At 45.4% G+C, this 22,872-nt stretch overlaps 1 protein-coding gene across 1 annotated transcript in view; it reads left to right on the top strand.

Annotated features, from left to right (window-relative positions):
* The window catches only part of Vax2 (ventral anterior homeobox 2), a 30,702-nt gene extending 9,715 nt beyond the window's left edge, over nt 1-20,987 (top strand). Inside the window, exons 2-3 of the mRNA XM_005322129.4 lie at nt 9,510-9,697; nt 20,305-20,987. Coding sequence (XP_005322186.2) covers nt 9,510-9,697; nt 20,305-20,748 — 632 coding nt within the window. The 3' untranslated portion in view covers nt 20,749-20,987. The remainder of the gene's footprint in view (nt 1-9,509; nt 9,698-20,304) is intronic.
* The last annotated feature ends 1,885 nt before the right edge of the window (nt 20,988-22,872 follow it).

Here is a 22,872-nt window from a genome sequence, read left to right as displayed (position 1 = left end):
AGCAAGGTCACCTTATTAAAGCATGCATGCAATGTCCCATCGAATGTCCTCTAAGCAGCATGGGGTACGCTTGGCAAGGAAATTTTGATGCATCATTCCTACTTGGTAATGGCCCTCAGCACTTAATATACTGTTTTTTTCTAATTTTGTGAATGTTTGAAATTTGTCATATATTAAAATGTTTTAAATAATAAAGGTCAAGCTGGGCATAGTGGCACAAGCCTGTAATCCTAGTGGCTTCAGAGGCTGAGGCAGGAGGTTCACAAGGCTGGGGATATAGTTCAGCTCTGGGGATATAGTGCCCTGGGTTCAACCCCCAGTACTGGTAAAAAAAAAAAAAAAAAAAAGGATCATTTCAGATATACATAGTATGATTATAATTACTAGATATGTACTGGAAGTAAACTTTGAATATCCAAGCATATATACTTAACATGATAGGCAATTCCAAAATCACACAAAAATGTAGATTTATATTTCCAGCAATGGAATAGAAATACGCTATTTCTTCATATCCCCCAAACCCAGGATGTACTCAGACTTTTAGAGGAAAATCTTTCCAATTTAAAAAAAAAAAAACTTATTATGGACTGTCATGTACCAAGCCCCAGTACTACAAACAAAACAACATAAAAGGAAACAGAAAATTTATTATTAGTAGTATTTTAAATTGTTAGTGAGGCTAAACATGTTCTAATATATTTATTCTACATGTTAATATCTTTTTCTAATTCTTTCTAATCCATATTTCTTTTGCTTATTGTTTTGAAATTGAAAATGTTCTTTATTTTTTTATATATATTTATTTTTTAGTTTTCTTCGGACACAACATCTTTGTTTGTATGTGGTGCTGAGGATCGAACCCGGGCTGCACGCATGCCAAGCGCGCTACCACTTGAGCCACATCCCCAGCCCGAAAATGTTCTTAATATAATAAGGAAATGAATTCTTTCTCTGTTGCATGTATTAAAAACATCCCCCAAGTCTTTTTCTTTTTTAAAAAATTTGTTATTGAAATTTTTTCTTCTAAATTGAAACTTAAACTTTAATCACATCTAATGATTATTTCCCTTTGTGCTTCTAGATTTTAGTTCCTAATTGGAAAGTTCTTCTCTCTCCAAAGTTAAAAATACTTTTTTTAAAAAAAATATTTTTTTAGTTGTTGATGGACTTTACTTTCTTTATTTTTATGTGGTGCTGAGGATCGAACCCAGTGCTTCATGCATGCTGGGTGAGCACACTACCACTGAGCCACAACCCCAGCCCCAAAGTTAAAAATACTTTACACACACACACACACACACACACACACACACACACACAGATATCATCCTCAATATCTTCAGGGAATTGGTTCCAGGACACCCCCCTACACTCCCACACACACACCTTTCCCTCTCCTTCTCTCTCTCTTTCTCGCTCTCTCATTCTGTCATTCTCTCACTCTCTTGCTCTCTCACTCTCTCTCTCTCAGAAGTTTAAGTCCCTTGGCATAGTATTTGCATAGCACATTCTACTTTTTATCTAATTATTATTATTATTATTATTATTATTATTATTATTATTTTGTGCTGGGAATCAAACCCAGGGCCATCCACATGCTAGGCAAGTCTCTGAGCTATATAACACTATCAGCAAGCCCCCCACACAACATAAAGAATTTTATAGTAATCAAGTAATATTTGTGGGTTAGATCAAGAAAGACGTTGTCTCACTAAAAAGTCAACTCATTAACAGCACGGGGGACTACCTGATGCTAGGTAGAAACTGATGTCAAAGAGGGCTTTAAGGGAGTCTATCAGGAGAGCCCAAGGAGGGGGTCAGATATGGGCCTGGAGGTTGGGAGCATAAGATAAGTATTATTAGGCCAGAGGGTTATCACCTCTCCCAAGCAAAGGCTTTGCAAAGGGACAAAATTCACTCTCTCCATACCTCTAAAACTCAAAGTTCTTTGCAAAACACCTGAGGAGGCAACAAAATTCAGGACTTATTTTGTTGAGACTTGGGGGTTTTCACCCTTAACAGTTCCTGAAGGAGGTCCCAGAATGAAAATTACCCCCTCTTTCTTTGCGTTTCCCCCGGACTCCACCCAGGAAAGGAGCAATTCCTGGAAAAGAGCAATTCAGAAGGAGCAAATTCAGGGAACAGAGTCAGAAGAATGGGCTGGATTTTTCTGCAAAGACAACACAAATCAGAGACTTAACCAAAACTAGTGCATTTCTCACTCGCAGGATAAAGCTGTCCTACTGGGCAGGGGCTCATCTTGGAACTCAGAAGCCAGAGCTGGCAATGCTCATCTTCCCTCCTATATCCAGGACCATCACAACAACACCACAGTAGGGGAAAGGAGCCGGCAATGCATACGTGGTGCTGATTGGTTGGGTAATTTGAGGGTAATACCCACTAATTTGTTTTATTGTCTTCTCAGCACTCATCACCTTACCTATTTTTAAGTTTATTTTTTATTAAAAATAAATTATTTATTTTAAAAATAAGTTACTTATTAAAAATAAATAAATTTATGATGTCTCCTTCCCACCACTAGATCTAAGGGAACAGAATCTTGCCTATTTGCTCATTTATATATCCCCAGACCCTAGAATAGTACTTGGCACGTAGTAAGTAGTTGTTAAATATATGGTGAATATATGGTTGTCTTTATTTACATAGATCATTTATGTCTTTATTTACCTTTATCATTTATGAGTGACTTAACATCAGTTTGTAAAATTATTTCTTCATTCTTTTTAATTGCTTTATACTATGAATGTACCATAATTTGACCAGTCAGTTCCCTGGTGGGAAGCACTGAGGATGCTTTCAAATTTTCAATATTTTGAGCAATGCTGCAGCAAACATCATTGTAATGTATACCTTGGAGCACATTAGTGGGTGTTGGTCCAGGACAAATGCCTACTAAAATATAATCACCGGAACAAAAGCTGTGTGCATCTGTATTCCTGATAAATGCAATCTTAAAAGGTCCTAACAGTTTATGATCCTACCAACTGTGTACTGGAGGGTGGATTTCCCTACAGTGCACCGTGGCTTTATTAATTACTTTTATTTTTTTTAACCAGGGATTGGACTCAGGAGTGCTTAACCACTAAGCGACATCCAGCCCTTTTTGTTTTTCATTTTGAGACAGTGTCTCGCTAAATTGCTTAGGGCCTCACTAAATTGCTGAAGCTGGCCTTGAACTTTCTCGATCTTCCTTTCTCAGACTCCCAGGCATGTGCCACTGTGCCTGGCTATTAATCACCTCTTAATGACTTTTCCATCTCATGGGAGATAAATGGCTTTTCATGGATGCTTGAATTTGCATTATCCCAATTACTGTGAAGCTATGCCCATCTTTTTGTGTTTATTTGCCACTTGGATGTCTTTTCCTGTGAATGACCCAGATACATTTTTGAGCATTTTTTTCTACCAGGCTATTTCCCTTAAAAAAAAAAAAATCACAATTGGAACCAGGTACAGTGTGCACACCTGTAATTCTGGCAACTCAGGAAGCTGAGGTAGGAGGATCACAAATTCAAGGCCAGTCTCAGTGATTTAGGGAGACCATTAGCAATTTAGCAAAGTCCCATCTCAAAGTAAAACATAAAAAGGGCTGGGGATATAGCTCAATGCTAAATTGTCCCTGGGTTCAATCCCCAGTACAAAAAAAAAATCATTTTTTGAATTTGAACTAGGGATATAAGTTAGTGGGAGAGTTTGCCTAACACATATGAGGCTCACAGGAAAGCTGGGGGGAGGGAGGGAGATATGTGGAATTGCACTGCATTTTGTGTATTCTGGTTATTATTTGTATGCCTCCTTTAAAAGTATTTTCTTCAAGCAGGGCATGGTGGTGCATGCCTGTAGTCTCAGCTAGTAGATCTAAGGAAACTGAGGCAAGAGGATTGAAAGATCCAGGCTCCCCTGGGTGACTTAATGATACACCATCTCAAAATAAAAATATGAAAAGGGCTGGGGATATAGCTCAGTGATAGAGTGCTTGCCTAGCATGCATAAGCCCCTAGGTTCAATCCTCAGTAATATTCTTTTTTTTTTTTAAAGAGAGAGTGAGAGAGGAGAGAGAGAGATAGAGAGAGAGAATTTTTAATATTTATTTTTTAGTTTTCGGCGGACACAACATCTTTGTTGGTATGTGGTGCTGAGGATCGAACCCGGGCCACACGCATGCCAGGCGAGCCCACACGCATGCCAGGCGAGCGCGCTACCGCTTGAGCCTCATCCCCAGCCCAGTAATATTCTTTTTTTTTAAAATATTTTCTTCAACTTTTAAAATAAATTTTAGCTTGGTTTTGGTGCTTTTCTCATACCAATTTTTAGTTTTAACACAGTCAGATGTATCCTTTGTGTTTTCTTTACAGACTCTTGCTTAGGAATCTCCTTAAAGTCTATGATTCACACTGTAATCTATTTAAAACTTGTTATTTATGGTGTGAGACAGGAATTTGACTGAATTTTATTCCAACTAGATGATTAATGGCCACCAGTTTATTTACCTCTTTTTATCAACTAACACAATCTATCCCATTTAGAATGCTCTTTATCATAAACTCCATAATTGTGTGTGTGTGTCTGTCTGTCTAGTGGTGTACTCTTCATTCCTTTGTATCTCAATATTTACTCATTTGATCATCATCCCCACTTCTGTTTTTCAACATATTTACTTAATATTTTGGCCTAATTCACTTTAAAATTAAATACTTACTTTACCTTCACCCTAAGCATGTAAAATCATGCTTTAATTTTTTTCTAGTAAACATTAAACTAAATAAAAGTATTGATCATGTGATATTTTCAATCATCATACAATCCACAAGCAGAATGCAGAACTGTTTTGGGGAAACACTATTGCATTCTTTTCACTGATGAATTGTCCATTTCTATGATAACACATTGCTCTATTTTTTTTTAAATGATCTTTTTTTTTTTTTAAAAAGAGAGAGTGAGAGAGGGAGAATTTTTAATATTAGTTTTTAGTTATCTGCGGACACAACATCTTTGTTTGTATGTGGGGCTGAGGATCGAACCCGGGCCACACACATGCCAGGCGAGCGCGCCACCACTTGAGCCACATCCCCAGCCCCACATTGCTGTATTTTTATGGCATGTTTCTGAAATAGTTTTCATTTTGAAAATTTGTAAAAATTTGTAAAAGTAGTATGGAGAGTCCCCACATATCCAGCAGCTTCTCCCATTGAGGACGTCTTATACATCCATAGCACATTACCCAAAACCATGTACAACAGAATTAAGTGGACCTTTGGTTTTTCACCCATTTTTCCTCCTGCTCATTTTTGAGTCCCTGTATATAGTTTTGTGCCATTTTATTATATTTAGAGATCCAAAGAGCTATCATGGCCATGGAAATACAAAACAGCCATGTCATCACAAAGGAGCTTCCTTGGGCTATTTATAGTCACATCCTCCCTCTGTTCCCACACCCTGGAAAACACTGATCTGTTCTCCACCTCCATAATTTTGTCACTTTGATGTCATATAAATGGAACCATACAGTACATAACTTTTGGGGACTGACTTTTTTCACTCAGTATAATTCTGAAAACTATGGGTAGCAATAACGCTCCAGTTTTGTTGCTGATAGTATCCCATTCTGTGGATGTATCACAGTTTGTTTACCTCCTAAGACCATCTGGTTTGTTTTCATTCTAGGGGCTATTACAAAGAAAGCTCCAGCTAGGCAGCAGGGTGATGTACACTTGTAATCCCTGCTACTCAAAAGGCTGAGGCAGGAGGATCACAAGGTTAAGGCCACTTAGTGAGACCATTTCTCAAAATAAAAAATAAAAAGGGCCAGGGATAGAGCTCAGTGGCAAACACCTCCAGGTTTAATCCCCTGTACCACGAAGAAAGAAGGAAGGAAGGAAGGAAGGAAGGAAGGAAGGAAGGAAAGAAGGAAAGAAAGAAAGGAGGAAGGGAAACAGGCAAGTAAACTACTATGTACTTTTGGTATAGATTTTTTGTGTGAGCATAAGGTTTCACTTCTCACTAGTGACTCAGGAGACTGAAGCAGGAGAATCATAAGTTCAAGTCCAGCCTTGGCAACTTAGTGAGACCCTGTCTCAAAATAAAAATATAAAAAGGACTGTCGATATAGCTCAGTAAGAGCACACCTGGGTTCAATTCCCATACTATCCTCCCAAATAAAAGATTTCATTTCTCTAGAATAAATGCTCAAGAATTCAGTCCCGCTGGGGATGTGGCTCAAGTGGTAGCGCGCTCGCCTGGCATGCGTGCGGCCCAGGTTCGATCCTCAGCACCACATACCAACAAAGATGTTGTGTCCGCCGATAACTGAAAAATAAATATTAAAAATTCTCTCTCTCTCCTCTCTCTCTCACTCTCTCTTTAAAAAAAAAAAAAAAGAATTCAGTCCCTTAGTTGCTATGTGTATGTTTAATTCTTTAAGAAACTGCCAAACTAGTTTCCAGAGTGACTTGTATACCATTCCACATTCCACCAGCAAAGTACAAGAGTTCCAGTTTCTCTGCCTCATCCCCAGCCTTTGGTTTTCAGTATTTTTTATTATCTTTTCTAACACATATTTCACACTGTGGCTCTAATTTACTTTCCCCTAATGGCTGGTGATTTGGAACATCTTTTCACGGGAATATGTGTGTGTTGTGTTTTGGTATCTGATGGCAAGTCTGAGAATTGTCTTTCTTGTTTGGTGACCCTGAGGGAGACCTTGAGCTGCCCTTGGTCACTCCCAGTTACCTCTTGTAGTAAGAGGAAAGGATGGTTAGGAAGTTGGCTCAGGAGCTCCAGAATTGGTTCTGGGCAGGTGCCCCAGGACGGAATGGAGCCTCCAGTACCAGGTGTGACAGCACCCTTCCTCCTGTCTGTACCCTCAAGCCACATTTCATAAAGCCATAAAATGCCTTTTCACAAAATGCCTTTGGGATGGATTCAACTGGGGTATTGTAAAGAAGTTCTGAGTCTGGTCTCCTAACTGGTAATGGTGAAACTCAAGCAAAAGAGACTAAACTGGTCACAATGTAGTTACAAATATTACCCTATTTTTTTTAAATGTGCAAATAATTGGAGTTGGGGAGCTTGGGTTACCCCCAAGAAGCCAGTGGTCCCTGAAACCCTTGAAGAGCAGAGCACGCTTCTGGTTGATGTGCTCTGCCCAGCACCTGGGCAGGACCTGACTTCAGTTAGTGGAGTGGGGACACCTCTGAGCAGTGACTACATCCCCTGTCCTGACTCCCCTTCATCCCTGGGGTTGACTGGGAACATGAAGATGCTTGAGAACCTCTGAGATTAAGGGCAGGACCTGTGAGCCAGGATCCTTGAGCAGTCAGAGTACACCCTGAAGGAGTGAACACCCACTGGCACTAGCAGGAGGCAGCCAGAGTCAGCTCATGGGGTGAGATCCGAGGGAGGGAGTTCAGTTTATCCTCTGGAGCAGGGATTCTAAAGCTTCTAAATTCTAAAGATTCTCCCCTATGGATCAGGAGAATCCTGGCAGACAGCACATTCCAAATGCAGCTCTTTTCTCTTGTTCTCCAGGGGAATGAGTTATCCTTCCAGAAGTTTCCATTTATACCCATGCCCAAAGTTTCCTCATTGTAACCTAACAACCGCTTTATTAATGATTGTCAAAGAGGGTATTCGTGAAATCAGAGCATTTCTAGAGTTTGTTGTCAATGTGACCTTAAGTAAGTTAATTAAATCATACTCCTCTCCTTCTGCATCTGTAAAGTGGGAATAATAACAGTTTAAATTGCATTGAAACAGTGTCTGACCTGGAGCAACTACCGCAGAAGCGTCCGCTATTCTTTTTTTTTTTTTTTTAATTTATTTTTTGCGTCCGCTATTCTTATGACTAAAATGTGAGCAGACATAGCCACTACGGCTTCTGGCTACATTGCAAACGCCAACTGTGAGCGCCCCCTGGAGGGGATTTTAATTCGTGCAACTGTAAAAAGCCTGTATTCCTGGGTTTCTGCAGTGGGGATGTCCTGAGCTGAGCGTTCTGTGTCATTGTTCTTCCTTTGTGATGGTAAAATCACTCTCATTCTTCGGGAGTGTCTGGTAAATCCTAGAGAGTACGACCCTGCATATTTCCACAATCTGATTTTAAACAGCATTGTTCTAATGCCTAGATTTCAGGCAGCAGTGTATGTGGTTTAAACATGGATTATCTCTACCCCTATAGTTAATGTATAAATATCAACACTGCCTTCCTCTGAATATTTTACTTTTCTAAACACTTTGTGATGTTACTACGTGAGAATATGTGATGAACATGGGTCGCAAGCAGGGTTTCCAACCTTTCTTGAAGTGTCCCCCAGTCCTGGAGATCCTGCACATAGAGGGCATTGATCCAGAGCCCTGGAGTGGCACTGCTTTTCTGGTATTTCAAGAGTGGTGGAAGACCCCTCTGGAAGGTACCCAGCATCCTGGTGTGGTGGCAGTTGTCCTTGGGCTCCTCCTGGGGAATCCTTGCTCCCTGTTCTGCCCTCTACCCCACACCAGCTAACCTCTTCATAAACACTAGCAGGGCAGAGTGCTCATACGTACCTGCATGTGTGCACATGAATGTACGTACGTACACACACACACACACACCGAGGATGGGATTTGATTCTGGACATCTCTAGTAGTATTGCCTCACTAACTACATCCAAGTCTAATCCATTTTTCCCTCTGTGCTTGAGGACTGAGTATATTACTTTTCATTGGTCCTTACTCTGCTGAAGCAGCAGAATCCTGGTGATCCAGAGTGAGTCCTTTCACCCTGGCCATGACAGTAGACCTGACTTTTTTTTTTTTTTTTTTGTACCAGGGATTGAACCAAAGGCACTCAATCACTGAGCCACATCCCCAGCCCATTTTCATGTTTTATTTAGAGACAGTGTCTCTCTGAGTTGCTTAGGGCCTCACTAAGTTGCTGAACTTGCGATCTTCCTGCCTCAGCCCCCCAAGCTGCTAGGATTACAGGCGTGTGCCACTGCACCTCGTCGCCGGTTTCTTTTCTTTTATTTTAAAAAATTTTATTTTTTAGTTTGAGGTGGACACAATATATTTATTTTATATTTATGGGGTGCTGAGGACCAAATCCAGTGCCTCATGCATGACAGGTGAGCACTTATCACTGAGCCACAACCCCAGTCCTTTTATTTTGAGACAAGGTCTTGCTAAATTGTTGAGGCTACACAATCAAACTTGTGATCCTTCTGCCTCAAGCTCTTGAGTAGCTGAGATTATAGACCTATGGCGCTCTGCCCAGCTAGACCTGACATTTGTACTGATGCCCATCCTATATATGCACAAGATTCAACATTCTGCATTAAGTGATTGAGGAAGCTGGGCCCAGAGAAGGTGAACAATTTGTCAGAGGTCACACAACCAGGCCCCAACCTGAGAAGTTCTGAGAAGTTCCTTGTTAGGCTCTTATCAAGATGCTTGTTGGTAACCTAACCCCAGCTAGTGAACTAACCTGATTTCCTTCCTGGTCCCTGCAGATGCCAAGGGTACTATCAGGGAAATTGTCCTGCCCAAGGGCTTGGACCTGGACCGCCCCAAGCGGACCCGCACATCCTTCACTGCCGAGCAACTGTACCGCCTGGAGATGGAGTTCCAGCGCTGCCAGTACGTGGTGGGCCGCGAGCGCACGGAGCTGGCCCGCCAGCTGAACCTCTCAGAGACCCAGGTAAGAGGCAGGCCCAGGCCTCTCCACCCTGTCTTGGCTACTGGGGAATTCCTTGGGGTATGAGACCTGGGCTGCTACAGGACAAACTTTGGAGGAGGTCACACATGCACAAGGGAGAGACTTAAAGCTATAGGCAAACCAGAGCAAATGGAGTACTGAGAGATTGAGTAAGTACCAACCACAGGGGGCCTTGGGTGGAATATAGGAAACGGCTCCGAGAAATTGGGGGGGGCAATAAAAATTCAGGGAGTGGCTTACGGAAATGTCAGCTTGTAAGAGGAACCTCGAGAAGGGATGTGAGGGGTTGGCATGCTGGAAAAAAATGATTCTGGGAAGATGCTATTATGGTGGAGTACACTCCTGTAATCCCAGCTACTTAGAAGGCTCAGTGAGTAGGATCACCAGAGCCTAGGCATTCAAGACCAACTTGGGTAACATAGTGAGACCCTTTCACAAAAAAACAATTCTGGGGAGAGATGAGACATGACACAATAGGTCTGGGGAACTCTCCCTTCTTCATTTTGGGCTCCTTCCCACCCTCTGCACCTTCCCTTCTTCTCAGTATACCTCAGTCCCTCTTATGCAGAGGAGGGATCTGAACACTCCCTTCACCCACCCCAAAGGGCTGGCATTTTAACAACGGTATGCTTAGCCCTAGGAAAAACTTTTATAAACTGAGCACCTACCCTATGTGAATGGAGACATTTCAAGCTGATACTGGAACTATGAAATAATAATATTCAGTACTTACACGTGCCAGGCACTAAGTGCTCTGCATGTTAGGTAACTAGTCAGTCACAACAACTATATGATACTGGTGTATTATCCAGTTTGACAGATGAGGGGAGGTTATGCCCAAGGTCATACAATGAATAAGTCCCAGAGCTGGGGTCTGGATGATCAGTCTGGCACCTTGAAGTGGAACCTGGTCCACTTGCCTCAAGCTTGTCAAAGAGTAACTCAGGGAAGTCGGGCACATGGCACTCGTCAGCAATCCCAGCTGCTTGGGAGACTGAGACAGGAATATTACGTTTGAGGACAGCCTCAACAACTTATGGAGACTCTATCTCAAAATAGATTAAAAAGGGCTGAGGCTGGGGCTGGGGCTCACTAGCATGAGCACCACTAGCATGAGCCTAGCCTATGGCCCTAAATTCAATCCCTAGCACCAAAATAAATAAATAAATGAATAAGAACACAGAGACCCTTAGTTTAGCTATAGCTCTAGCCGTTTAATCTCAGGTATGAGGGAGATCAACCAATAGACAGAGTGCCAACAATGAACAAGACGGGATTCATAAAGGGAAGGGAGGTGAGAGGAGAGGAAGCAAACTGAGTACTCTGGGTTCCTTCCTGGGAGCCTTGCAGGGGACTGCATGGAGCCTCTCCATGTGCCACAGCTGTGCTGCCCTTGGCCTGGCACTTCTTCACTCACAGAATCCTCCATCTCTTCAACTCACACCAACAAAATGGGACCCAGCAGGGCAGTCTGATGGACCTGGTTGTCCTGGTCCCCTTGGGGGTTGAGCAGGCTACTCTTGGGATAAACCAAGAGCTCTAAGGGCTGCAGAGGAAAGAAGGGCCACCTGACGAGGAAGGCAAGGCAGGGGGATGTGGAGCAGCTGGTGTCCTGCAGGGGCAGGACATTTCCACCTGGTTTTGGTTAGCTCCTGCTCCCACTGCCTAGTTCCCCACACGACAGCTGGGTCCCCATCCAGCTGGGTTGGGCCTGGAGCTGAGAAGCTAGGCTTGTGCTCAGAGAGGAGGCTACAGTGGCTGGGCTGGGCCAGACCAGGGCTTCCAGGGAAGTCAGGGAGACACCATCATCCCTGAAGGCTATGCCTAGGTCAGCACCTGCCCCTTCCCTTGGTGCTAATTTCCCTCTGCCTCACTTAGTTTTGCCCTAAGCTCTCCCCTGAAACTGTGCTCTCTGGGGACCTTCTGGGTCCTCATCCTTCCCTTGCCTAGCACCCTACCCCACATCTAGCCTTGACCCTCAGAGTTCATCTGCAGCCCCTTTTCTTCCAGTAGGCCTTCCCTAAGGCTTCTTGACCTCGTCCCAAGAGAATATTCCATGGCTTGACCTTAAAGTGTGTGTTTGTGTATCTGTATGTTATGGTGGCATACTGGTATGCACTGCCCAAGGACAACTAGTATGCACTGCCCAAGGACAAGAACACGTTTGAAAGCCATGTCTCTTCTGCAGGCTCCCTTGGGGAGCGCAGAATAAGCTGGCCTCATGGTGAACCCTCAGCAAATCCTCAGCTTCTTGCTTCCTGCTTACGCCCTCCTTTCTCTTCCCCATCCTGGGATTGTGCAATGGCATAAATAATGTATAGCTAACATTCTCTGGGAACTTTCCATGCACAGCTCCCTTCCTGACAGGTTTCATCTTCACCACAACCATGTGAAATTGGTGTGAGGCATTTCTTCTGACACCAAGTTTGGTGTAGTTTCCAACACTACCCCAGCCAGTTCTCCAAGTCTCTGACACCAACTGAGTGTCTAACAATTCCATTATGACACAAGTTCCAAGTTATCACAGACCCCACAAGTCAAGGGTAGACACCCAACTCAATTCCACAGCAGATGCCAGTGGCAGGTCCCAGAAGCCACCTGTGCTTCTGACCCAGTGGTCCTGAATTCAGGGGCTTCCACATCCCCTTCTTGAGGTTCAATTTCACAAGAACAGCTCACAGGGCTTAGGATCCACTTTACTTCTAGATATAGTTTATTATAAAGGATATAAGTCAGTCTAGGAATGGAACCACCACATGACCCAACTATACTACTCCTTGGTATTAACCTTTTTTTTTTTTTTTTGGTGTGGGGGGGATTGAACTCAGGGGCATTCAACATTGAGCCACATTCCCAGCCTTATTTTGTATTTTATTTAGAGACAGGATCTCACTGAGTTGCTTAGCACCTCACTGTTGCTGAGGTTGGCTTTGAACTCACAATCCTCTTGCCTCAGCCGCTTGAGCCACTGGGATTATAGACGTGCACCATTGTGCCCAGCCAGTATTAATATTAAAGAAGTAAAGTCATCATACTATAGTGATACAAGTGTACCCCTATTTATAGCAGCACAATTCACAACAGTCAAACTGTGGAACCAGCCTAGGTGTCTATCCATATATGAATGGATAAAGAAAAATGTGTTATAAGTACACAATGGAGTTTTATTTAGCCATAAAAAAGAATGAAATGATATCATTTGCAGGAAAATGAATGGAACTTGACAACATTCTGTTAAAAAACTCAGAAAGTCAAGGGTCTTATATTTTTCTCTCATATGTAGAAACTAGAAAGGCAAAATGAAAAGAAAGGTTGGGGGATCTCATGAAAATTGAAGGGAGACCAGCAGAGTAGAGGAAAGGGATTGGGGAAGGGAGGAGGGAAGGAAAGGGGAAATACTGAGGAACCATATTGACCAAATTATATTGTTATATTGTGTGCATATATGAATATGGAACAATGAATCCCACCATTATACATAGATATAATGAATCAATAAAATCTGGGAGAATTTTAAAAATAAAAATAAAATTGATTCTAAAAAAATAAAGGATATAAGCCAGGAAGAGCCAAGTGGAAGAGGGGCACAGGTCAAGGGGATGGAAGGGGAGGGTCTGCCATGCTTCTTCAGCCCCCCACCCTCCCAACACTTCCACATGTTCCCCAAACAGACCTCCAATCTCCAGCCTTCCCCGCTCCTTGAAGGTGAGAGGAAGCTGAAGGTTTCCACCCTATAGTCATATGTTGCGTCTTTCTGGAACTAACCCCAATCCTGAAACTCATGAGGGTCCAGGAGTCACCTGAATAGCACACATTCAGGTTGGTTCAAAATGAAGAACAAAAGGCATTCCTGTCACTCGGGACCCTCCAAGGGTTTAAGAACTCTGTATCAGAACCTCAGACAGAAACCAAACATTTCTTTCTTATTTTCCACTGGAGACTGAACCTCATGGGTGCCTCACCACTGAGCTGCATCCTCAATTCTTTCATTTTTTATTCTGAGGCAGATTCTTGCTAAGTTGCCAAGGGTCTGACTAAATTGCTAAGGCTGGTCTCAAACTTGCAATCCTCCTGCTTCAGCCTCCCCAGTCCCTGGGATTACAGGTATGCACCACTGTGCACCTGGTCTAACATTTCTTGTTGCACTGCAATAGGTCTTTATTATTTTCAGCTTGAATGGAAGGAAACTGAGGCACAGAAAGTTTGAATAATTTGTTAAACACTTAAAGCAGGCATATTCATTAGCTCATTTAATCTTTAGAAGAATTGGTTTTGTGGATAATGTTATCCCCCATTTAAGAAAATTGAGCCTCAGGTTATTTAGCTAGAATTTCATGGAATTCATAGTACATTCAGCAATACTTTTATTAAAAAAATATTCTTGAATGCCTACTATATACCAGGTGCTGTTCTAAGGCCCAGGAGATGTAGCAGAATTTCAGAGTGCTATGAGGGGTGTCAAATAGGGTAGATGGTAGGGATTCAGAGGAAACCTTTTATTGGCAAAGTCAGGGAAGGACTCTTTGAGATGACACAGAGCTTAGACCTGAATGACAGGTAAAAGATGGCCAGAGGAGGATCCAGAAGAAAAGTCAAGGCAGAGAGTAACTCTACCGACCTGGGGGTAGGACCTGGCATAGAATGTTCTAGAAGTGTCAGAAGGCCAGCCCGGCTAGAGTTGGAGGGTAACAGGGCAAGTAGGTCAGGGCAGATTATGTTATGCTTAAAGTCAAAGGTAAGGCCTTGAAGGGAAAGTCACATGAGATGATTGGCATTTTACAGAAGTCATTGGCTGCCATCTGGAGAATGGATCACAAGGGAGAAGAATGGACCAGTTAGGGGCTACTAACATGGTATCTTGAGCAGAGTGGTGGTAGAAGAGAGAAGAGAAATGATCTGAGATGTATCCCAACTTGGAGGTAGAACATGTTAGGACATGCACAGGGTGAGGGGAAGGCTCGAGCACCTGGGTGAAGGGCAAAACCCTTTATGAATTTGAGAAAGTTGTAAAGGAGCGAGGCAGTGGGAGCATAACGAACGAAGAGTTTCCATTCCATCAGTTACATTTGAGATCCAAGTGGAGACGTCAGGAGATGTCAGGAGGGATGTCAGATTTTTTTTCCCTAGAGTTAGGGGGCTGGATTTTCTCTAATTTATCTGAGGATCTCATTGGTTGGAGCTGTTTTGGGGTAAAGGATAAGAGATTCCTTCAGGTGTGCTCAGATAGTAAACAGACTATGAAGGGATTAAAAATTTTTTAAAAAGGAGGCCCAGTTTTGTGGAAATCTAAGCCAGGTCCAGGAGAGTCTGGATCTGAGGGTTCTTTTGGACCCAAGGGCTTCTCTGGTGCTACACGGAAGGTGCTGTCCATTGCTCTCTAAGGGCTGGTGTCTCTTTCTGTCTGTCCTCTTCTCTACCTGCTGCCAGCCAGCATCTCTACTCCCTTCCCTATATACCAGAAAGACCCAGCCATGGTCCTTCTTCAATCAGGCAGAGAAAAAGTGAACTTGCCTCGGGCCCATTCGCATTTCTAGACTCTACCTTAATCTCTGTGTGCCCAATTATGTTGAATTGCATGCATATGTAAAAATCAGAAGTCCACCTGCAAGACCAGGTGTGCAGAACAATGAGACCTTTCCTCCGCTCCCAACACCACCAGGGCTCTGCAGGATGAAGTCCACACAATGTAGGCACAGTGAACAAGACACTGCCCTGGCCTTGCCCAACCCTGTGTCTGTGCAGGGAAAGGGGTCTCACAGGGGGTTCTCTCTTGGCACCAGTAGAAGAACTCATACCCATCCTCTTCCCCCATGCCAGCATGTCCTGAAAGCTTCTATCAATGACAAAGTCAGAGAACAGGGAGAGTCCCACTTTGCCATTCTTGCTTTTAGAAACTTCCTGATAGATGAATGGATAAAGAAAATGTGGTATATATATTTGATGGAATATTACTCAGTTTTAAAGAAGAATGAAATTGCCAGTAAATGGATAGAACTGGAGAATATCGTTGTTAAGCGAAATAAACCAATCCTAAAAAAAAAAAAGAAAAGAAACTTCCTGATATACTTGGTTACCATGCTATGTTAAAAAAAAAAAAAAAGTTGGAGCTGGTGCTGTAGTGCACACTTGTAATCCCAGCGACTTGGGAGGCCAAGGCAGAAGGATCACAAGTTTAAGACCAACCTCAGCATCTTAGTGAGACTTTGCCTTAAAATAAAATCAGAAGGCTTGAGGATGTAACTCAGCAGTAGAGCACTTGCCTAGCAAGTGTGCAGTCCTGGGTTTAATCTCCAACACTACAAATACTATTATCACTACTACTACTACTACTACTACTAGTACTTCAATTTCAAGCCATGGTGGAATACACTCAGGAGGCTGAAGTGGAAGGATCTTTAGTTCAAAGCCAGCCTGAGAAACATAGTGAGACTCTGTCTCAAAAAGGAGAGAGAAAGAGAGAGAGAGACACTTCAGTTTTGCTGTGCCAATTATTATGGAGTCATCACAAAAAGAAAAGTATGAGAAGGCATTAATATGACCCCCATTTCACTGATGGGGAAACAGAGGCAGTAAGAACTTAAGCAACCTGCCCAGTGTCATCAAGCAAGTTAGAGGAAGAACCACAGCTATTTGTCTGACTTCAGGTTCTTCTCTACTATATTGTTTACTTTTTTTTCCCCCTGCAGTGCTGAGGACTGAACCCAGGCCTTCATGAATGCTGGGCAGGTCTCTCCCCTGAACTACACCCCAATCCCTTATTGTTTGCTTCTTCTACCAAAACACTCACTGTATTATAACCCTTGCCAACCTGCCATGTTTCCCATGACTAATGCCTGAGATCCAAGTGGGTTGAAATGGAGTTTCATTTACTTTGTTTTTTCAGCACCTGGCAGTGCCTGGCATGTATCAAATGCTTGCTATTTCTGTGTTGTGTGAATGAATGACCAGAATACCAGGGTCAGAGCAGGAAGTAAGAAAAGATGTGGCTGAGGAGGAAGGAAAGGTGAGAGGCCTGCTCAGGATTCCCACCCTCGGCTGGCCTGGAGGATTTGAGCAGGAACAGGGGCCCAGAGGCTAGACTGAGGACAAACTGCCAAGTCTCAATACTGACAAGATTAACTTGGATCAGGGCTGTTCCATCCCTTTTACAATTGTCCTCAGCCCTACGTGTATCATCCCTGCCCCAGATGGTTTCTTCTGGAACAGCAGAATAGATGGTACCTTCCCAGTGCAGGTTACAAAACCCAGGGCCCATCCTAAACTCCCAGTCACCATTCATCTCAGATTCAATGTGTGCCCATAGTCCCAGGAAGCAGTCTTTATGAGATTATATAATTTCCAAAGGAACAATAAATCTTGGAATTTAACCCTGACAATAAGTCAGAAGAACGTGATAAATAATCTCTCAGAAAACGCCTCCCCAGTCCTGGAAACCATCCCCCTACCCAGGTATGCAGCCTTTGGTCACAGTATGGCCCAGCAAGAGACTGGGATGTGAAGCCACCAACCATTCACTGCAACCAAGATGGCAGGCTGCCGAGAGGTCACTGAGAAGGCTGGGGCAGGTGACGTCCCAGGGAGTGCACTGTATTCAGGGTAAGACCATGACTCTGCCACCCTGGGGGAATTCAGAAATGACTTCTTGGAAGAATGAGACTGAATTGAGACTTAAAAGATCAGTAACTTTGGATTTAACCATAACAACAGGTGGAGGGCAGGGGACGAGTTCAGAGGGCTCTGAGCCTGTCCCTCCTCAGTTTATTCTGTTTGCTGAGCCTTTGAAACTAGTCCCAAAGGATTGACAGTGAGAAGTAGAGAAGCAGGTCTTCCCACTCCCACCCTCAAAGCTGGCGACACCCACAGCATGTTGGAGCCACCCACAGAGCTTTCCAAAAAATATCAATGCCTTGCTCCACCGGCAATTCTGTTGGAATGAGTGCTAGACAGGGCCCGGGCAACAGGTAACTCAAAAAGTGCGACGGTGTTGAGAGTCCTTGACCTAGCCCATACACGCCAACAAATGACATGCCTGATCCCAGCCCCTGCTCGCCTGCCCTCTGCCTTCTCTTCCTGACTTCCAGGGCCACCTGCCCAGGAGACTCCCAAACACAGCAGCAGCCCACACCCACCTCTCTTTGCTGCACCCAGAGCTGTGGGAAGATGGGTGTGTGGGAGAGCACCTGTACAGGCTTTGTCATTCTGTATTGTCACACCCCTGGTTACTGCCACTTCCTTGAACCTAAATGCCCTCTGTTCACTAGGAGTGGGTTAGCGCCCCTCCCCTCTAGACCCTCAGCTTCTCAGGGGGCAGGGATTAGGACTTCCGTGCCTGTCTTGGCTCCTTCGCTCAGAGGCACCGCGGTGGCTAGACTTCTTAAATCCTCCAGAAGTTACAGGGAACCAGCGAGGCCTCCCCACCGCTTCCCTTCAGGGACCTCCACTCTACGGCTCCTACTCCTCTTGCTGGCACATGCTGCCCCAGCTCTGGGTGAGAAGCTCCTGGGACACAAGTCTGGGTGTTCCAGTGATGGCACTGGTGACATGATGGCCTGACACATTTTCCACCAGCTGAGCAAATGCCAATCTCCTTTCTGGAGGTACTTCCAGTACCTACAAGTGATTCTTTCTTTCTTTTTTGGGGGGTGGGTGTACTAGGGATTGAACTCAGGGGCACTCAAGCACTGAGCCATACCCCCAGCCCTATTTTGTATTTTATTTAGAAACTGAGTTGCTTAGCACCTCACTGAGGCTGGCTTTGAACTCGCGATCCTCCTGCTTCAGCATCCTGAGCTGCTGGAGTGATGGGTGTGCACCACCGTACCCAGCTCAAATAATTCTTTCTGGGCTTATGACTGACTTACCTCTAGTGGTGGGGACACTCCCTCCCTCTCAGAGATGAGAGGGAACCCATTGTCACTCCACAAAACTGACCACTCCTGGTTCCCCTTTTCTTGTACCATATTAGGAGGAGGGTTGGGGGTGCTGGGCAGTGGTGGCAAGATCAGATGTACCTCCTCTCAGAGACCCAGAAATAGGTCTCTGCTCTTTGTTGGTGGCTCTGTTTAGAATTTTGGTGCTTTGTTCCCTTATGTCCTCAGCTTTGAGCATGTGGCCATCAGAAAGACCCCCTCAATGTCCTGCCACATTCTGCCTAATGTCATGTTGAGAAGTTTGACCTTAATGGGGAATGGGGACAGAAGACCTGCTAATAAGACTCAAAAGGCCAGACTGAGCTAGGAAGCACTTCCTCCAGAGGCCCTGGGGGCCAAAGGTAGAGGCAGTGATGGGACTGTCTTTAGACTGGGTAACTGACCTCTGCCCCATGTCACAGAGGGCCCCACTTTGGCCTCCTCTGGCCATGTCCTTCCCTAGGGGATAAGGATTCTGCAAAGCCAAGGGTATTATGCCCATTAGGGGCCTGCACCTACTTAGCCCACCCCCAGGTGTCCAGGACTCCAGAATTCCTGTCAAGTGATGTTTCTAGTGCTTTCCTGGGCCCTGCTCAAGTCAGTCCTTCTGAAGAAAGGCTTTATTCAGAACTCCAGGTCCAAGATGGGCTGTTTGCAGAGTGTGAACAGGATGGGGTGGCCACACGTGTGTGTCAGAGCCAGGTCAGGCCATGAGACAAAGGCTTCCATTTTGCCTCTTGCCTCTGCAGGTACTTGGATTGGGCCTGGGGTAGAGTCCTTTACAGTACTGGGCTTCCCACCTTGGAATCACCTGGTGAGCAGTAAAAACTGCCAGAGCCTGGATTCTAGCCACCCCCATTCTGAGCTGATGGGGTGAAGCTAGCAATGAGTTAATAGGTGACACCCAGGTGTCTCTCATGGATGGCCAAGGTCAAGAGGTACTGATATGGAAATGGTCAGGTCAGAGAGGACACAGGAAGAGAAGAGGCTCTGCTCTAGGAAGTGTCCACCACAGGGAGGAGGCCTTCCCCCATGTCTACTTGGGTGGATGGAGATGATCATAGTGGAAGAGGGAATGCAGGTCCCTATTTGGAGGAGTAACTAAACTGCATCTGTGAGTGTGGAGTTTGGGGTGCTTTGAGACATCCATAGTTTGGGGTGCTTTGAGACTTCCAACTTGGGTTGAGTCAAGAGGATTGCACATTTGAGGCCAGCCTCAGCAACTCAGCAAATAGGATGATGTATAACAGACAGCTGGACGCCCAGCCTGGACTTTAGGTCAGAGGCCAGGGCCTGAGGCAGCATATAGATGGTGGCTAAAGCCATGAACTTGATTACCAGCCCAAAGTGCATAGGCTAAGAAGGGAACTCCAGTACTTCAATTGTACCCCCAAATTCCATCCTCCATCAGCCAATTCATTCCTCTATTCTAGGTCAGAGTAAACTTTAGCAATGAAGGGGTGTTTACAATTTGGGGACAAGGGTCCCTACTCATTTCATCCAGAGCAGACTGGTTGTGGGAAGACCTTAATGACAATCTGCTCTTCTTTCCCCTCTCTTTCCTCACCCCCGTGCCCCTGCCCCGGCCCACTTCCTCTCCTTTTCTCCTCCCACTTTCCCTACTCTGCTTTGCCTGTCCCCCCTTCCTTACCGACACTCCCTCCCACCCTCCACCCCAAGGTGAAGGTCTGGTTCCAGAACCGCCGCACCAAGCAGAAGAAAGACCAGAGCAGAGACCTGGAGAAGCAGGCTTCCTCCTCGGCTTCCGAGGCCTTTGCCACCTCCAACATTCTTCGACTGCTGGAGCAGGGCCGGCTGCTCTCGGTGCCCAGGGCCCCCAGCCTCCTGGCACTGACCCCTGGCCTGCCTGGCCTGCCTGCTGGCCATAGGGGCACCTCTTTGGGTGACCCCAGGAACTCCTCCCCACGCGTCAACCCGCTGCCCTCGGCCTCGACATCTCCTCCACTGCCGCCCCCTCTGCCAGCCGTCTGCTTTTCCATGGCCCCCCTCCTGGACCTGCCTGCTGGCTATGAACTCGGCTCCTCAGCCTTTGAGCCCTACAGCCGGCTAGAACGGAAAGTAGCCAGCCCTGGCAGCGGAGGCAGCAAGAACACTAACACTTAAACTCCCACTCCTGTGTGACACTGAGTCCCCAAGCACAGCACCGCCCCAGCCTCCTGAGCCCCAGTGGACTGCACTGAGCAGGCCCAGAAGAGAGGGGTGGCTGCTGCAGCCCCTCCCCACCTGCCCCAGCTCAGAGACTTGACCAAATGGCCTTGGTCCCCGCAGCTCGTGTGTGTGAGTGCAGTGTGCGTGTGCGTGTCTCTCACTGAAATAAAGGAAAACGATGACAAGAAGGGAAACAGGCCCCGCAGCAACACCTCATTCCGTTTTGTCCCTGTCCTCTGTGATGGAAAATGGGCTCAGAGTGAGGGGGGACTTAGAGGGGAGGCCCTAGAATCTGAGGTTGCTGGTGGGTCACGGTATCCACTGTGTTTGTCAATAGGTCCCTGACTCTCACTCCCAACTGAGCTCCCACCCAGGCACCCCAAAGTCCCCAGGTGCCAACATCAAAGCTTTCGTTGGTTAAGTGTTATTCTTTGCAAGCTCCTCTTTGAAACTTAAAAAATACTTGCAAGGGTGGTTCACACCTGTAATCCCAGCAACTTGGGTTGAGTCAGGAGGATTGCACATTCGAGGCCAGCCTCCGTAACTTAGCAAGGCCCTGAGCTACTTAGTGACACTCTTGTCTCAAAATAAAAATAAAAAGGGCTGAGGATGTGGCTCAGTGGGAGAGCAACCCTGGTTTCAATACCTGGACCAAAATAAAAATACATGAGAGGGGAAAATTGGGCAAACAATGCAAGGTGAGACCAGATCTGGAGAGGAAGAGAGATGGCAACAAAGCTGAATCCAGGTAGGACCCCAGAGTTTACAAGGGGCCTGCCTAGGGCAAACATGCAACATGAGGCACTTAAAATTTTTTTCTTATTTTCTTTTTTCTCAAGGCAATTTCATTTAATTTTAATTTTGTGATAACTAGACTTATACAAAGTTGCAAAAATAGGACAACAGAGTTCCTTCCACCCAATTTCCCGCAATGGTTGCATCTTCCATAACAAGTTAAATATCAAATTGGAAAACTGACATTGGTACCATGTGTGCAGTTCCCTGTCATTTCATCACCTGAGTAGATTCATGGACACCATGCCATGAGGATGCTCCATCATCATAAAGATCACCCTCATGTTGCCCCTTTATAGTCACACACCTCCTCACCCCAACAGGAGAGCTTGTTGACAGAATGGGAATAGGACCCAAGGCCTGAAATGGGTCCTCACCTGGAAGATGCAGGATGAAATTTGGGCCCTGTGGGCAGAAAAGACAACCATAGCTTGCTCCAGTCTGCTTTGGGGAACAAAGTGGCTGCCACTGCATTTTCAAATTGGCTGCACTGACAAAGTCCCCTAGAGTGGGGTGCTGGGAACCAGGGATACCCAACAACTGCACTTCCGCCTTTCCCTCTGTTCAGGTGGTATAGTTTAGGGAGGTGTTTAGAAATGCAGGAAGTCCTGAGTCTGGAATGAGACATGGAGGTGACCTGGCAGAACTTGGGTTGGCCAGTCCAGCCAATACCCAGCATCTATTCTGCCTTGTTTGGTACCCGTGAGACATTCTACAGGCCCTGGGGTAGCACAACTGCTTTAGCCTCTCGGCACAGAGAGGACTCCTGGGAAGCAGTGGTGAGGTTCCAGGTAGAACACAGGCCAGGCTATGGGCATGCTTGATTTTTAACTCCAAATGTTGAGGTAAGCAACGCCTAGGCCTCCATGTGTACTCTGTCCCAGGATGAGCATGTCAGGGCAGGCCTGAGGTATGGGAGCTGGAGGTGAACATAAGAAGGTGAGTCTGGGTCCTACAGCCAGCCTGGTTTCTCAGGCAGTTCTCAATGGCCTAAGACAGAAAGACTAAAGGAGACCCAGGTCTGGTGGAAGACACAGGCTCAGCTCTCGGGGCTCACAGCCCAGCCACAGCAACGAGAGGCCTCTCCTAAAGGAGGCCCGATGTGTGGTGAATCCAGGGCACTGGAGAAGACAGGGAAGCCTTCCTTGTAGGAGATGGACTGAAGCTGGCTAGAAGAGGATCCTCTGTAGATGTTGAAAAAAAAGATGATGGTGGAATTGTGCCAGGGAAGAAATACCTAGGTATAGGCAGGGCAAGAGGCACAGGGTGAGGGCAGCTTGCCAG

Source organism: Ictidomys tridecemlineatus, chromosome 12 (assembly GCF_052094955.1).
Source record: "Ictidomys tridecemlineatus isolate mIctTri1 chromosome 12, mIctTri1.hap1, whole genome shotgun sequence".
NCBI lineage: Eukaryota > Metazoa > Chordata > Mammalia > Rodentia > Sciuridae > Ictidomys > Ictidomys tridecemlineatus.
Note: the sequence above shows the minus strand (reverse complement) of the source record. Positions and strands in the feature narration are given on the sequence as shown.